This window comes from Equus przewalskii, chromosome 14 (assembly GCF_037783145.1).
Source record: "Equus przewalskii isolate Varuska chromosome 14, EquPr2, whole genome shotgun sequence".
In the NCBI taxonomy this organism is placed as follows: domain Eukaryota; kingdom Metazoa; phylum Chordata; class Mammalia; order Perissodactyla; family Equidae; genus Equus; species Equus przewalskii.
Window position 1 is genome coordinate 19,088,218 of NC_091844.1, and position 17,235 is coordinate 19,105,452.

Consider the following 17,235-nt stretch of genomic DNA (forward strand, 5'->3'; position numbering starts at 1 on the left):
TGCAGGAGATGAATACTGTGCTATGAAAAATCCAGAATTCATCCCAAATGCATATGTGATATTTATTTTCTGCACTCCCCTTTCTCTCCCCAGTTTTTAGACATGGACCAGTGCCAAACTCCTGACAACATTCACAAGGCATTATCTTGATGTGAGACAGAAAATGTTGGAAAATGGAGGTGAGCTGGCAGAACCAGTTTTTTTATATCCTCATCTCAGATTTGATAATCACTGTGGGGTGAGAGATGTAAGGGCAAGGTAAGGTCATATGCTCTTCTTGACACTTCCTCAAGATAATTCTTAGGGTATGGGAAGAATGTGCTAGAATCTTCTTTGAAATTTAAGAGGAACCAGTTTTAAAGGAGACTTCCACCCTGCTTCCTACATGGAAATTTTGAAAGCAGGCCTGCTGCCCCATGTTACAAGGACATTGGAAAGGCTGCAGAGATGGTGGCATTGGGGGCTTAGGCATGAGAGGGCCAGAGCTAGCCTTACCCATTTCCTGCAACTTTCAAGTAGCACGAGAGGAAGATTTAAAAATTCCCAAGAGGGCCAGCCCTGGTGGCCTAGTGGCTAAGTTCAGTGTGCTCCACTTTGATGGCCCAGGCTTGGTTCTGGGGCACGGACCTACAACACTCGTCTTTCAGTGGCTATGCTGTGCTGGCAGCCCACATACAAAAAGGGTGAAGATTGGCAACAGATGTTAGCTCGTGGCGAATCTTCCTCAGCAAAAAATAAGTAAAATAAAATAAAATAAAATAAAATAAAAATTCCCAAGAGCTCCAAGCTGTGTGAGGAAGCTGAGCAGAGCCTGAACTCGTAGGCCTGCCTGGGAGCCATGGGGCAAGGGGATCTTGCAGCAGAGACTGGGGGAGTCTCATGAGGGACTAGAGGGGCATGTGGCTTCAGTCTCAGAGGATCCACAGCATAAAGGCAAAGGTGTGAGGTGAGGCAGGGTCTGCGCAATCCCTGGGCCACCTTGAGAGGGATCAAGATGCATTGCTCACGGGGAGATCAGACTGATCCAAACAGACTGGGAGCTGGAAGCCTGCTGAGGACCAAGGCAGATCAGGGTCAAGAGTGTCCTCCACTCCTCCCCACAAACAGTGCTGTTGTGCAGGCTTCCATGTGCCCACCCCTCGTGCTAACACGATGGAGTGGAAAGGGAAAGAGCCTGACTGTGTCGGTCTCCTCACTGAAAGATAGGCCTCCATTCCCCAAGGGTCAAGAGGCTTGGAGCAAGCAGACACTTATTTTAGAGACTTCAGAGAGCCCTTGTTTTTCTCCCCAAAGTTTGGTGGACAAAGGGTCCTGGAGTTGTTACTTTAATACACTCAGAAGAACAGAGGATTGAGCTTTCTTTAACATCCTGACAAGAAGAGGAGAGGTTAAAGTCCAGTGAAATGTGAAAAGTTTGGTGCCAGTATAAAACATGGTGAATCTTGACATAGCCTAAATAGTTTCAGTGCAAATGGAATTATAATGGGTTTGGTGGAGGATGTCCTGGGTTTCTAGTCTCCCTTCCAAACAGCAAAAGTCCAGTGTTTTGATGATTCATCCTATATCCCTTTTTCTGTCAGCCCAAGGTATTTTCAGAGCATCTTCATTTTTATTTCTTTAAAAAATTTTTTTTTATTTTTAAAGATTGGCACCTGAGCTAACAACTGTTGCCAATCTTCCTTTTTTTTTTCTTTTTTCTCCCCAAATCCCCCCAGTACATAGTTGTATATCTTAGTTGTGGGTCCTTCTACTTCTGGCATGTGGGACACCGCCTCAGCATGGCCTGATAAGTGGTGCCATGTCTGTGCCCAGGATCCGAACTGCGGAAACCCAGGGCTGCCGAAGCGGAGTGTGTGAACTTAACCACTCGGCCAAGGGGCCGGCCCCTTCATTTTTATTTCTTGAAGGAGATTTAAGAACCTTGGATGAGAAAAGTGTTATTAAAGTCATTTAGGTAGAATTAAAGGATTTGCTAATCCTTACTTTGCTTGGTTTAATAACTGCCAACTAAAGGAAGGGAGCAGAGATGTGAGGGCGGCAAACCCTGCCTTTAGGAACTGAGATTTGACCTCAGTACAAATGGCTTTTAAAGGCCGCTAAGCAAGTGCAGACCTTGTTGGGAGAGAGCCCAGGTGCATCTGAACAGCACGCCCCTCATTTCTCTGAATTCTTCATTTCCGTTCTCTCCTGCAGCTCCTATTGCTGCTGGGCCCATAACCACATCAAAAGTACTAAACAAGACCTTGAGAGGAAAAACCACACTTAGTCTAGTGTCATAAAAATTGTTCGAATATTTCAACAGCTTTTTTATGGAGAGGCAGAAACAGCCTCTTCATTTGTGAAACACTCATGAAGTGTTCTCTGGTGCTAAGCACCCAGGAGGGGAAACAGGGATGGGTGAGGCTTCATTCCTGCCTTCTGGGAGGCCAGACTCTGGCAGGAGAGAAAAGCCCAGCACCACGGCAATGTGGTGTAAGTGCCATATGAGGCGTATCGAACGTGTTGGATAAAAGACTGAGGCAAATCGTTTGCTACTCTCCTCACTGGGAAGTGGAGTCTGAATCCCCTCCCCTCGAGTCTGGGCTGGCCTCAGTGACCCACTTGACCAAGAGACTGCAGCAGAAGCAATGACGCATGACATCCAAGGCTTGGTCGGAAGAAGCCTCGCAGCTTCCATCTTGGTTTCTTAGAACATTTGCTTTGGGGAGGTGCTCTCTTGGAACCCAGCTGCCATGTTGTAAGAAGCCCAAGCCACATAGAGAGGCCACTTGTAGGCCATTGTTGACAGCCCAGCCATGAGAGTGAGCCATTTTGGACATCTAGCCCAGTCAAGCCTCCAGATGACGTCAGCCCCAGCAAGAGAGATGACTTCTCTCACTGGACAAGATGGCAATTCAGCTGGGGGAGAGGGCATTCTAAACAGAGGGAGTGTCATAAAGATAAAAGCATCCAGGGGCCGGCCCACTGGTGAGGCAGTTGAGTTTGCACATTCCACTTCAGCAGCCTGGGGTTTACTGGTTTGGATCCTGGGCATGGATCTATGCACTGCTTGTCAGGGCTAATCTTTCTTCCCCACGCCCGAAAAAGTAAAAACCAACCAACCAACAAAAAACAAAAGGTAAAAGCATCCAGTGAGTCTAGGGAATGTGAATGGATCAGTTCGGCTGTTGCAGAGGAGAGTGGGAAATGTGGCTCAAGAGACAGAACAGGGACAGGGTGGAAGTGGCTTTGGTGTGTGAACTGTGTTTGATGGGCAAAATCCATTTAGGACCCCATGTATGTGGAGCAGTGTTTTGAAAACACTCGGCCTAGGCTGGCCTGGCTTCCAGTGTGAAAGCCAGCATTGACTAAAGGTATAGAGGTTTACAATAGGAAATAACGATGTGTTGCAGGCAAAGAGGATATGTTTACAGTTCTCCGTTTTCTATTGTGAGTGGTGCATATGGAGAGGCCTTTGTCTGTTGAGTTGTGTTATGAGTGTGAGCACAGATCTTTAGAGAAGCGAGAGGGAGCTAAACTGCTCTGCACAGGAAAGGGAACAGTATAGACAAGAGGGGAATAGGAGCCCGTAGATGGGAAAACTGAGCCAGAGAGGCTGTGTGTGGGGTGGGCTGGGAGGAGGAGGCCACTGGTAGCTGGGAGGAACTCTGGAGGCGAGCAGAGGGGACCAGCGAGGATGCTTGGTCAGTTTTGCTGTGTAATAAGTGCTGTAAACTGTCTCCCCTGGACGTCTTCAGGCTAATTACCATTGCTTGCCAAAGTTTGGTGACATTGAATTTGCTTTTGGGAGATATAGAATGCTGCTGCAAAGAGGATGAGGGGCGAAAATATCCTACACATGAGAGATTAGATGAAATTCAACTGTGAAGATGAGATCAAGAAGAGAGAACACAAGTAAAACAAGAAAGTCTCACAGTAGTACAGTGAAAGCAGGAAAGGGACAAAGGAGAGGAGACTAGGGCATGTACAATTCTTCTAAATAAAAGCCAGGGGTGGGAGGATAGCCTGTTATATAAAAAGTTCTGGGAAAAAAAGATACAGCAGCCAATTTGCTTAAGGTCAGTACTGTCAGAGACTTGAGCTACAACACAGAAAACTCCAAGAGTGGAGAGGAAGCTGGATTGTTACAGAGAAAGTATAAAGAAACAGCATGGAGCTGTGACTCTTAAAAGAAAAGAAAAGGGCAGGCAAGAAGGAAACAGCAAGCTAGTTAGTCGAGGAAGCCAAGAGAAAATGAAACTCGGAAAAAAGCTTTCTTTTCTTCCCCTACAGAGTGTTCTGGACATGCTGCGCACTTGAGTCTTTAGGAAGCGCGGCAAGTGGGGCCACTCTTGAACCGTAGTCTGAAGCCAAACTCCTGGAGGATTTAGCTGATAACTAGACTCGGGCCTTGTCTGAGGCAAAAAGTGACTCATTAGGGTTTAAAAGGAAGCCGAAGAGAGAAAGTTCACTACCACCACCCACCACCACACTTACCTGTTTAAAATATTTTAGTGAATACTGATACATAGGATCTATTTCGGAGAGGCTGGCAATAACAAAGTATATAACAGAGCCTTGAGTGGCGACTGGACGATACTTCTCACGAGCGACGTTTATCATCAGTTCAGTGGATTCTGCTTCCTTCAGCCTGGTTTTAATGGCACCAGAAGTGATCTGAATAAACATATGAAAACAAGTTCTTTTGGATCTGTTTCAAATAAATGGTAGGATTTTTGGAATATATCCAGTTAGGTCTAGGAAAGAAACAAGGATATGATGAATTAGTGATTCTCATGAGGGGGTCCCCAGATAGAATGACTGAGTCTCAGGATTCACTGACCTTCTGACTGAGCTGACCTCCTTTCCTTCCAGAGGGGGAATGGGCAAATGGCAACAGGCAGTACAAGTAGGCCCGAAAAGATTGGAGCAGTACTTATCTGAGACTGGAATCAGATTTACTTCTGAAATGCAAACACTAACACAGCTCTCCCAGTTGCTCCCTGACTGCCTTGTGAGCAGTCCTAAAATGACCCAGGGTACGCGCGTAAGGAAGGAAGCTATGAAGGGAGAAGGGACACTGATGATACTGCCCAAAAGAGGGGGCTAGAGAGAGGCTGGGAGGAAGTGGTACCACATCCCATTCTGGAATAACAAGGAAGACTAATAGTCTCCTCTTTCTTTCCCTCGCATTCCCAGGTGTAGACATAAGGAAACCCGCGGATAGAAGCTGTTGTTTGTGAAGGGTTATAAACCTAAGAAGTTGGAGACATTTTCAAGGTCTCTTGCTATTCTTCTGGTTTTCTGTATTTTGGGTTTGTGGCTCTGGGGAGCCTTTTGGCCTATGGGCTTTCCAGGACTCCCTTCTCAGTCTCTCTAGATTGCTGTCTGTCCCTGTCCTTCCATGTGCCCCTACTTTTTTTTCAGCTGTGGATAGTCATAGTTTGGGAGATCCTTTTTCTCTAGAAAGTCAGAGGGTCTAGGGCAGAGATGATGAAAAATCGCTATGAGAACTGCTGTTCAATATTTGCCCTATTGAAGGGAGAGCTGCAGAGACCATCAGGTTTCTGCCTAGACCCACGCTGCCCAATAGACACATAATGTGAGACATATATATAATTCTAACTTTTATAAGGTTATTAAAAATAAACAAGTGAAATTAATTTTAACAAAGTATTTTATTTAACCCAATATATGCTGCTATATATCAATAAATAATTGATATAAAAATTATTGAGATGTTTTTACTTTTTTTTGGATTAAGTCTTTGAAATCTGGGTGTGTATTTTACACTAACAACACACCTTAATTCAGACTATCCACATTTCAAGGGCTCAATAGGCAGAGTGGCTAGTGGCTGAGTCTGGACTGTCCACCCTAGCTCACCAGGAAAGGGAAGGGAGGGACTCAGTGCGGAAGCTGTGTCCAGGAATCAAAGGCTCAGACTCTCCCTGTATTGATGCCTTAGGAGCCTGAGGGGGCAAGAAAGGGTAGAGGTGAGTGGGGAACTTCAATCTCAATACTGACTTCAAGTAAAGCTTTTACATATGAGCAGAAAAAAGGAAGTGGATATGGGAGCAGTTGGATAATGGAAACCTACTTGCAAACAATCCTTTATTCCTTGGGGAACACAAGGCCCTGGTAACGAAGAATCCAGGGCTAAAGAGAAAGCAAAGCAGACCATTTTCTTCTTTTGGCTAGAGAATATTAGACTCAACCGAGGTTGAGTCTAATGACCACTTACAGACATTGTGACCTAGAGACTCATGGCTTTAGCAGTGGTTAGGGAATATGATACGTATTTTTAAATGAGGGTTCTGGGAAGGTAGAGGAGTATAAACTATAGGCAGGAAGTGGCAGGAAATGAAGCCCAGGAGAATCAGTCCTATCTCTACCCTATAGAAAGGATGTCTCCAAGACAATGCCTTGCAAACGGAAACCAGCTTACAGATAAAGATGGCAGTCAGAACATGTGTCTGTCTCTACTCTTTACTGAAACCATGGTAAAATTATAGTAAAGGGATTTTTTTTTTGTTGTTGTTGTTGAAAGATTTTATTTTTTCCTTTTTCTCCCCAAAGCCCCCCAGTACATAGTTGTATGTTCTTCGTTGTGGGTCCTTCTAGTTGTGGCATGTGGGACGCTGCCTCAGCGTGGTCTGATGAGCAGTGCCATGTCCGCGCCCGGGATTCGAACTAACGAAACACTGGGCCGCCTGCAGCGGAGCACGCGAACTTAACCACTCGGCCACGGGGCCAGCCCCAATAGTAAAGGGATTTTTAAAAGTAGTGTAAACCCACAAAGATGGGACGAATGGAAGAGGAAATATCAGTAAAATTTCTAGAGCTAGAAAGCAGACAGAAGAGAGGTAATGACTTAGCAGACACAGGAAAATGGATTCCTAAGCCAGCAAAGGGGAAAGTCAAGGACTCACTTAATTTATAAGACAGATTCCTGTTGCGTAGAACTTAACAACCTAATAGAAGAGATAAGACATGTAATTGGATAACTATGACATAAGGTAAACAGTGACAAGTGCTGTATTAGAGGGTAGATAAGGTGCTACAGGTGTTCCAAGAAGAGATTAATTCTAGCTGGGAATACCAGGGAATCTTCCCAGAGGGGGTGACATTGATATGAGTATATCATTGTTCCTTTCAATTATATCTTGTCCTGGGTCTTTACATTACATGCTTCATTTAAAAAACTCAGACGAGACAAGAGGAGCAGTTGTCTACAGTTTATCACTCTTCCTTTGGTTGGCAAGGGGCCCTGCTAGCCAGGCACACTCTTGTGTATGCCCCTGGTGGCCCAGATGTGGCCGCCACTCTTGCTTTAAAAGACTTTGCAGGAACTCCAAGGCTGTAGTTGTAATTTTTGAAGTAACACACATTTTATAAATATTAAAAATATTTTACTTGCCTTTGAATCCTGGAGTGTGTCAATAAGTTCTTCATTGTCCAGAATATTTCCTTCTGATGTAAAGAGCATTCTCAGGATTTTCTCTTCGATGGCTTTCAGCTGGTTTTTATCAGTGTTGATCCTCACAATGAGCTTGTTTCTTTGCTCTTCTAACTCGGGTTTCTCAAGTCGCACCACATCACTAGAACCAAAGTTTGAATACCCAAATTATGTCTTTGTCAGTGCCCTGAAGTTACTTCTATTTTTCTTGCCCCATTTCTCATTGTCCTTATTCGGAACACTCCTTAGCTGTGTACTAATGCCACTAGCCAGATCCTCATGCACAGGGCCCCTCTTCTGCTGGGTTTACACAGTGGCTATTCATTGAAAGACATATTGGTTCTGATTCTTCATCTTGTTCTTCAGAGACCTGCATCCTACCATGGTTCCCATAGCTTCTACTCATCTTCTCTTAGGAAAACCTGCTCAATGCTTGTTCTCTAATTCAATTTCTGCCTCTAATGGTTGCTTATGCCAAGCTGAAAATGGTGTCTGGAGCATTCTTTTCCTACTGACATGGGAGATTCTGAAATCCCACCACCTCCGTGAAACAATTCTTGATTGCACCTAAAAAAGGGGCCTCACCTCCAGCTCCACCCCTGTCTAACATGTGAACTTACGTCCCCTCTCACTTGTCCTTTCAAAATTTGCTCCCAGCTCTCTGTTTGCAGGAGCTGATCTTTTTCTTTGTCAAAATTTCCAAACAAAATAATAGGAAACCTTTGCCTCCACCCCCCCCCCCACATACTTTTTTTACCTTAACAACTGATCCTCTAGGCCTGATTTGGTTACAGTGAAATTGATGATGGTAACTTTAATGCACACCTAGAGGAGAAGCATAGAGTACAGAAAGATGCTCAAGCTCAGATTAATAAAATAAGAAGTGCTTTCTTTATTAGAACACGGCTCATTATTACCTTGCTGGAGGTATCCCAGCTCTAACTGTGAACACAGTCCCCATCCAAACACATACCAAGTACACTGTGTCTTACAGAATCTTAGCATGATTTTTCCTGCCAATATGAGTGACACTCTTGTTCCTCAAATGCCACAGTTTTAGAATCCTACATGGTGTTCTAGGGAAAGATAAGCCAGTGAAGGGTTAGAAACAGGGTTATAGTGTCAACAGCTTGGGTTCAAATTCCAGCTGCACCCTATAGAGCATGTAGGATGTTGAACAAGCCATTCACCCACTCTGCGCTTCAGTTCTTGGTATTTAAAAATTGAGATAATAAGGGGCTGGCCCCGTGGCCGAGTGGTACAGTTCGCGCACTCCGTTGCAGGCGGCCCAGCGATTTGTTGGTTTGAATCCTGGGCGCAGACATGGCACTGCTCATCAAACCACGCTGAGGCAGCGTCCCACATGCCACAACTAGAAGGACCCACAACGAAGATATACAACTATGTACCAGGGGGCTTTGGGGAGAAAAAGGAAAAAAATAAAATCTTTAAAAGAAAAAAAAATTGAGATAATAATAGTAGCAACTCATGGGGTATTTGTGAAGACTAAATGAGGTAATAAAATCACTTAGTTACAGTGACTTGTACATAGTTTGTCCTTGTTAAAAAGAGCTATTATTGATAATAGTGATAAATAAATAGTGAAAAATATGAAAAACATATTTTTCTCATCATAGCACTTTTATGAAAAATTGTTGCTATAGCATAATATTATGACATTATTGATATGCATGTCTACAGCAAAAAAAATAAATATAATAAGAGTATTTGAATGTCATGTATTTTCCATATGTTATTCTTATTTAATTTTCACAGTAAATCTTTGAAGTGGGCTTTATGTCCGCCTTGTGGTTGATTGACTTGAGGATCCAGGAAATGGAATAATGTAGCCACAGTCACAGAGCTCAGGTTGGGTAGGGTGTGCGCTGCTCCCCGCTAAAAGTTAAATAAGTGAGAAATCGAAGATCGTAAGTCGGCACATTGGTCATTTTTCTAATCTCTATAGTGGAACTTGGGAAATGAGCTCCGGCAGTGGCTGTGTAATTAAACCTCTGGAGGCTGACAAGGAAAACTCTGACCTAGGCTGTCAGTCTTATTCAAGAAGTGTGTCAATTTCACCCAACAGGAACGCGTCTAGAGAAGACAGGAAGCTATGAGAAATTCAGCAACTAAAACGAACGTGACACTATTTGGAATGGTATATTCAAGGATTTTTTTGTGGGGGGTGGAGGAGTGAAGTTCTGACTTGTGAAGTCCCTTCCCTATTTGTGAGGTCCCTATTAGAGAAGGGGAGGCCTGCTGGGCCTGGAAGACCCTGCAGAGTGAGCAGCTGTGTCTGGAGCTGTGGCAGCCCTGAGGGGCTGCAGGGTAGAATTGCCTCTTGGAGCCCCTGTATGCAGGAAGGGAGAAAGGACTCCCAGCCGTCTTTATTTTTGTTGCAGCTGCCTTGGGCTCTGCAGCACAAGAGTAGGGGTTCTTCTGGATCCTGTTGTGGCTCAAGGACATGAGTATGGAAGTGGGGTTCACATAGTTTCACAGAGTTCTCACAAATAGTCTGAGAGCATGAGGAAGGGCCAAGATGCCCATCCCCCAGAACACATTGGATGTTTGAATCATGAGTCTCTAATGTTGCCAGTCACCAGAGTTTTCCACGCAGGTAACCTCTTTATTTGGGGCTGTATGCTGTGGGCAATTGCACAAACACTGTCAGGTTCCCCCTTCTTCCCCCCCCATAGACTCTCAGTTAAGCTCTGATTCATTTATCCGCCACAATAAGAGGGGCACAAATGGTCTTGTGCTGACGGAGGGAGAATGATTAGAAGGCAGTGGTGCCCTGTGTTGTGAGGAGCAGCTGTGGACCAGGAAGGAGATGGTGAGAGTGCTGATGAGGTGCACAGGGTAGTGAGACAGGGCAGTGGCCTGGGGACTGAGTGGGGAGGGGTTTGAGTTCCAATTAGATGGTGAGCAGAAAGTCTACTGCAATCAGAGTCAGGACTCAGAAGAGAAGCGAGAGCGGGGGATGGTGGAGGAAGGGAGTTGCGAAGGGGCAAGAGAGAGCTGGGGGAGAGTTGTTCCCTTCCAGTGGGAACCCACAAACTTCACAGACACATCACCCCATAATAATCCACTCAGGCTGGGAATTCCAGACCAGCAGCTCATACCTCAGGCAGGTAGTGGGGATTTGGCAGTTTGGTTGTCATATAGAACCTAAAGTTTTTATCATAATCAATGTCTGAGTCTCCAAGGCGAATGAGCAGTCGTCCACCACTTATGAAAGTCTGTTTCAAAAGAATGGGTTCCAGAGCTGGGTCCAGGGTTTCCCTAAGCTTAAAAATTAAAACAAAACAAAAAATACGAAAAACAAGCCGTTAAGATAGATGGCATCAACTTCTCAAAATTTATTTTGCACGAGCAATTTTTCGTGGTCTTCTAGATACTTCCTAATGTCCTCTCACTACCTGTAACAGTGTACATTTTCCAGTGATTATCTTATCAATAGTCTAAGGAAATAAGAACATGTGAAGGCAATACATCTATTTAGACTAATCTTGTGCACTATTCATCCCCATGAGAAAGAAGCTAGGAAAGGAGAGTCACTGGAGGGTGGGCCCTCAACAGGCCCAGGCACATGAAGATCGGCTCACTTTCATGGCTGTTCTAAGTCAGGACTTGGCAATTTATAGCCTGCGGGCCAATTCTGGCCCTGTGTGGCCTTTTTTTTATGGCCCTTGAGCTAAGAATGCTTTTTACCTTTTTAAAGGGTTGTAAAAGCAAACAAACAAAACTCCAAAACCAAAACAAAGAAGAATATTTATTCAGAGGACATTTGTTCAGAGAATATTTTACAGGGACTGTATGAGGGCTAAGAAAACTCAAATATCTGGCTCTTTACAGAAAAAGTTTGTGGAACTCTATTCTACATGACAGTTTTTTTTCCCCCTCAAAGCAAATCTGATTGTTGGTAAGAATTTGTGCATGCAGACATTGCCAACAGACCCCATGACAAACATCTTTATGTCAGTAGGTATGGGATGGAGGCCCATGGCCCAGGAGCTGTCAAAATTTGATTGTAATCCATAGTTAACAAATCTATTTCACATTATGACATGGTAACTGACCTTGTAAATAAAACGAAAGTTTGAGATAAAATTTCCCTTACTACCCATGATACAATTTTGTGTTTTTAAAATTCTATTCTACTTCATTAAAAAATGCTGATAGAGATCAACTCATTCAATTTCACACCTATGAATGGCTGGAGACAAAGTGTGAAAATATCACCCTACAAATGTAGAAAGCGGCTACGTCTCTAACGCTAATGACTGCAAGTCACAGAAAGCAGGAAGGCGGGTCAGAGTGCCCTGTTCCTGGCTGGGACCCTGACCAGGGGTCCACCCCCATCTGAAGAGCACTCAGCTTCAGTTAAAAGGCTCTGCTGTCCAGGGGCAGACTATCATGGAAAGCCTTTTGTCCCCTGCCACGAGAGAAGAAATTCTCTCAGAACCTCCCATGCCGTGAAGTAATCAGGGGTTTAAGAATCTAGTTCCAGGCTAACATGACTGTGCCAAAGATTTTGGGAGACCTCACCCTCTCCTGTAACTTCAGAGTTTGAATGAGGGCCCAGGGCCCATTACAGAACCTTACCTGTGTTGGTCAAGGCCAGAAGCCACACATGGAGGCTTCTTGTGTTCTTTGTAGCTCGACTTGGGAGTGTGGTAACTTGCTGTGGACTTTCTAGACAGTCAAAGCTGCTCAGACTGTTTATTTAACCTTTCTGTGCCTCAGTGTTCTCATTGGTAAAGTGGGATAATAGTAGTAACTACCTTGTAGGGTTGCAGTGAGGATTAAAGAGTTAACATATGTAAAATCCAAGAACAGTCTGGCATGTAGTGAGCACTCAATAAATGGTAGCTAGTGCTAATATTACTTACTATTCCAGACACCATGCCAGTGCTGCAGCTCAGCTGCCCCATGACAATGCTCTTTTTGGGCTTCTTGCCACTCTGCTGAAGCAGAGATTCTTCTAGGCATGGTTAAACTGAGACTCAGCTTACAGCCCAGGCTTTTGCTTACTCACTGTTCTCTTACACAAATAGAATGGTAAATTAGGGAAAGAACCACAGTTATTCACCAATCTCTTTTGTGCCCAAGGCCTTTGCGCATCCTATTCCCTTTGCCTGGGAAGCCCTTCTCTCTGAGCTCTTCACGTGGCTGAGCTCATCTTATAGGTCACAGCTCAAATGTTGCAATGCAGCTACATTAGTCCCTCAACCCTGCTATTGGCTATGCTGCCACTGGGCTTGTTCCTTCAAAGCCTTTGCCACAAGTTCTCTTCTTCCCTTCCCTCTCGTTTCCTCTCTCCTTTCTCCCTTTACTGTCTCTGTCCCCAACTAGACTGTAAGTTATTGAGGGCAAGAACCACATCTGTATTGTTTGCCGTTGATTCTCAATGAATGTGTGTTGAATGAATGAATAACTTCAAAAACATCCACTCTTGGAGTGATTCTGAAGAAATGGAGCACTTAGACTCAACCAACACATTAAAAAAAAAAAAAAACCCAAAAGTTCATTTTTATCACATCACTTAATCTAATTCTGACCTTATGTTTAAGTAGCAAATAATATTTATACCCACTGGAGTGTTTTACTGGTTTCGCATCGTTAGCGTGTGTAGACAGTCCCTGATGGCACTACTGCTAACCATCAAGAGCCATGATGAGGCCTGAGCATCAGCAGTGTCAGAAAACAGAGCCCATCCCACTCAACACCAAAACAATGTCTGGAAACAGGAAAGTTCGTGCAATCAACAGATTGCTCCCCATATCAGAGTGTATTGTTCAAGGAACAAAGCAATTGGTTTGACCAATTTGAAAATGGAGCTGACTGGTGTCTTTAGCATGATACAGATATGGCCTGTATAGGATTCCGGAGATGATCTTAAAGTTGGGAACTAACACGAGAAAAGAAAAGTGAAATGCAAACCTCTTCCAGTAAGACAGGTAAACCAAGTCGGATCGAATTTTCAAGTGTGCGTAAGAAATTACTATCTGTAAGCTTAATGATCTTTAACCCACTTTTGCTTTCCTTGTTCCTTATCCAGCGGTTTGCCTGTATAAGAAAGCACAGAGCACATCTGCTTTAGAGTTTTAGAAATGGCCAGAAAGTGAAAGTTTTTAGAGTGAGGTTTAGAAATTTTGTTCAATTTAGAAACAGTTTTGAAAGATAAAATAAAAATACCACTCGCAGCAAATAAAACCACTTTTTAAACCCAAAGTTTGGAATTCTTCCTTTATTCAAATTTGGAACAAATGAAGACAAGACCCATCTAGGGAAAAAGCCCGTGTTTCAGGTCTTCAAGCTTGTCTGCTTTGCTTTCACAACGGCTGCCTTTTCTAAACCCCATTTAGCACAGTCTGATCCATGGACTTAGGAGGTGTAAGACGGGATTCTGTAAATTCCAGGCAGGCTTGCCCTCAAATTCGTCATACTGTGACTTCATGCTGACTCCTCAGACCTTTTAGGAACAAGGACTGTACAGGAATGAATTTCTGCTCCCACAGAAAACAGGGAACGAATGGTCAACCCCTAAACCAAACCAATCCAAATCAAGTATGCAGAGCACCTGGACTCTTCCCTTTCTACTTTCCACCTCCACCAAATGAGGGACCCGGTCTAGAAGACTTCTAAACTCCCTTCTAGGTCGACATCCCTAGGGTCTTACAAGATGTGAAAGTCCACTTTGACAATTTATAATAGCACAATATTAGGCAGAGTTAATAGGCTGCTCTTTAACTGAAGCATTAGTTACACACCTGATCTTGGGGATCAATCATCAAAGGCCACCGTCTCCCTTGAGTAACCAAAATGCCATTTTCCGTTGATATCATGTCACGGGGCAGCCCATCAGTGTTCCACTGCCGTATTTCGTAGGGATCGCCAAGAATGTTAATGAGACTGAAGGCAGGATCGATTGGGATCTCCAGAGACTGACAGTCCTGGATCCAACACTCTATAAGCTGTAGAAGGAGGAAAGCTTACTTTTTTAGGCTCAGGAGCACTCAGTAAATGAGGATACACACAAAATGTTGGGTTAGGAACAAGTCCTACCGGTCTTCATAGGCATTCTGGCATCAGAACACGAGACACAGGAAGCGGACTGAAACTATACTATTAACTAGCTGTGGCTTTGGACATGTTAGAGCCCCTGTCTGGACCTCAGTTTTCTCATGTGTAAATGACAAGGGCTGTCACAGTAGTCTTCAACCAGGGGTATATTACCCCTCCTGGGAGAGTCTGGAAGCACATGGAGAAGTTTCAGGTTATCACAATGACTGTGGGTCCTACTAGCAATTAGTAGGCGGGGCAGAGGGATGATAGCATCTTACTCCTTCAATGAGTGGTACAGTCATGCATAACACAGAACTGTCCGTCCCGCAAGAGCAACTCTGGCACATCATGACCCCTGAGCTCCTGTAGAGTCTATATGAGTCCTATACTAACTAGGGTTTATAACTCAAGGACAAGGGCGAAACACTTTTAGGAAGGCATTTCATAAAAATGGCTTGAAAAATCTCTCCAAATAATTTAGTTTCCTGCACCTTCTCATTGCCCAGCCCTTTGTAGCAGTCTCACCAATTCAGAACACTTTGTCTCGGCTGACTTTAGATGTCATTTCTGATCATAAGGGTGGGGGACTCCCTGTCCCTTTTTCTTCCCCCAGGTTCTTGTGCTGTGTAGGAAAGTGGTGAATAACTTTCTAAGGCAGCAAAGGAAAGGGAGGAATGTGGTAAGGGAAGCCTAGGGTAGACTGTCGCTGGCTGACGGGGGAGGTGGCGGGCTGTGGAATGTTTAAGTAAGTTTCCATCATGGAGAACCTCTCCCTCTATACTCAGAAGAATGTCATTCCCCTGTCCTCCCACCACAGTTTCAGCTGCTTCTCACCAGTCCTTATAGAAAGCAATTTACTCACCGACTGCCTGTACTGGGCTGTGAAGGCCCCATAATAGGCGACACAAGCTGCTGCTATGAACACATTCCCAACGATATTTCCTATTTCCTCATGGGATTTCTGGATGCTTTCTTCCCATCGAACTTGCTCATCTCCTAGCGCAGCTGTCAGCTTTCCAGCACGCACCAGACGTGCTTTCGTTAGGGCCATAGTCTTGGCTGGACAATTTTAAGAAAATCAGGTTATGTTATTCCATAATTGCCTAAAATATAAGAAGTTTATTCACCTACTTCAGTTTATAGTGGAATTAGCATTACTTAGCTAATGATGTCAATACATCTCTATGATAGCTCACAGCAGGTCAGCATTATTTCCTATTTCAGAACCAAGTCCAAGTTTGCCTCTTCCATGCAAAAAGCTCCTTTTTGATACTCCATTACTCTTGCTGAAGATGGTGTTCTTTCCATGCCCCTGTAGTATTTATTTTCTGGATCAAATCCATATGCTATTTTGTGTTATAATGCAACATGCTCCAACAAGCCTTATTCAGGTATAGAAGTTGAATGTATACAATATGCAGTTCTTCTAATTTTATACCAGAAGGCTAATGCAGTCATCTAATGGAAATATGCCCTACACATTGGACAGCAGCTGAGATCTGGCTGCCTGAAAACTCCTACTTTTGAAAATAAGGCATTTCATGACCAACATAAGTCTTATGAGTTACTTACCCAGACTTTCTTTCTCATTCACACCTTTGTCATATTCATCTTGTAAGGCCTGTATTTGACCTTCCACGTTTTTTAGTAATGCTTGCTTTTCTTTCAGAGTAGCCATAGTAATATCAAGTTCAGCCTAATAAAAATCAAGTAAATATTTAAGAATAGGCCCAGAAAAGGTTAAATTTTTCCATTTATAATAGATTTTCTAGAAAAAAAGCATTTATGTTCTCTTTTTCATGTCCTAAAAGATTTTGATATAATATACAAAGTTAAAGCAAACATAAAATAGAGTAAAAATATAAGAGCAGAAGCAAACAGAACAAAACAAAACAAAAACAAAGTCCAGCAAAATAAATCACAGAAGGAAGAGAGAAACAGATGTGGCAAGCATTTGGGATGAATTGGTTACTACAATGGATTATTAACTTTAGATGATGAAACAAATTAAATATTCATGCAATAGTAAAAACTAATATTTCCTAACTAGTTCTCTAGAGTCCATATGCAGCCTGCTGCCTACTTCTGTACAGCTATTGAGTTAAGAATAGTTTTACATTTTTAAATGGTTGGGGAAAAACCAGAAGAATAATATTTCATGACACATAAGATATGAAATTGGAATTCCAGTGTCCATAAGTAAAGTTATATGGGAACACAGCCATGTTTATTCATGGATGTATTGGTGATGGCTGTTTTTGTGCAGTAACGGCAGAGTTGAGTAATTGCAACAGAGACCACATAGCCAGCAAAGCTTAAAATATTTACTCTCTGGATCTTTACAGAAAAGGTCCGCCGACCCCTGCTCTATAGCCATGGCTCTTTTGGTAACCTGCTTCACTAACTGATCATTCTTTGTTCTGCTTGGGACATCAGATCTGATTGTGGGTTAAGCTGGTTTTAGAACGTTGGATGACACCATCAAGCGTGGGAGTATTTAACAAACAGACATATAAGAGCATCAGATGCTAGAGGTAAAAGGCGCCTCAAAAATACCATAGGCCTGGGGGCCAGCCCGGTGCCACAGTGGTTAAGTGCGCACGTTCTGCTTTGGTGGCCCAGGATTTGTCAGTGTGGACGTGGCACCGCTTGGCAACCATGCTGTGGCAGGCATCCCACATATAAAGCAGAGGAAGATGGGCACAGATGTGAGCTCAGGGCCAGCCTTC

The 17,235-nt window shown here is 43.7% G+C and overlaps 1 protein-coding gene and 1 long non-coding RNA gene across 8 annotated transcripts in view; one reads left to right on the forward strand and one right to left on the reverse strand.

Annotated features, from left to right (window-relative positions):
* DNAH6 (dynein axonemal heavy chain 6) overlaps window positions 1-17,235 on the reverse strand; it is a 257,763-nt gene that overhangs the window by 70,517 nt on the left and 170,011 nt on the right. For all 4 annotated transcript variants that reach the window (XM_070573711.1, XM_070573712.1, XM_070573714.1 and 1 more), the window contains exons 53-60: window positions 16,079-16,202; window positions 15,369-15,565; window positions 14,212-14,415; window positions 13,382-13,507; window positions 10,561-10,725; window positions 8,196-8,263; window positions 7,400-7,580; window positions 4,477-4,656 (exon numbers count right to left, since the gene is read on the reverse strand). In XM_070573711.1, coding sequence (XP_070429812.1) covers window positions 4,477-4,656; window positions 7,400-7,580; window positions 8,196-8,263; window positions 10,561-10,725; window positions 13,382-13,507; window positions 14,212-14,415; window positions 15,369-15,565; window positions 16,079-16,202 — 1,245 coding nt within the window. The remainder of the gene's footprint in view (window positions 1-4,476; window positions 4,657-7,399; window positions 7,581-8,195; window positions 8,264-10,560; window positions 10,726-13,381; window positions 13,508-14,211; window positions 14,416-15,368; window positions 15,566-16,078; window positions 16,203-17,235) is intronic.
* The window catches only part of LOC139075716 (uncharacterized), a 62,239-nt gene that overhangs the window by 8,394 nt on the left and 36,610 nt on the right, over window positions 1-17,235 (forward strand). For all 4 annotated transcript variants that reach the window (XR_011526420.1, XR_011526419.1, XR_011526418.1 and 1 more), the window contains exon 3: window positions 94-179. This is a non-coding gene — a long non-coding RNA (uncharacterized lncRNA). The remainder of the gene's footprint in view (window positions 1-93; window positions 180-17,235) is intronic.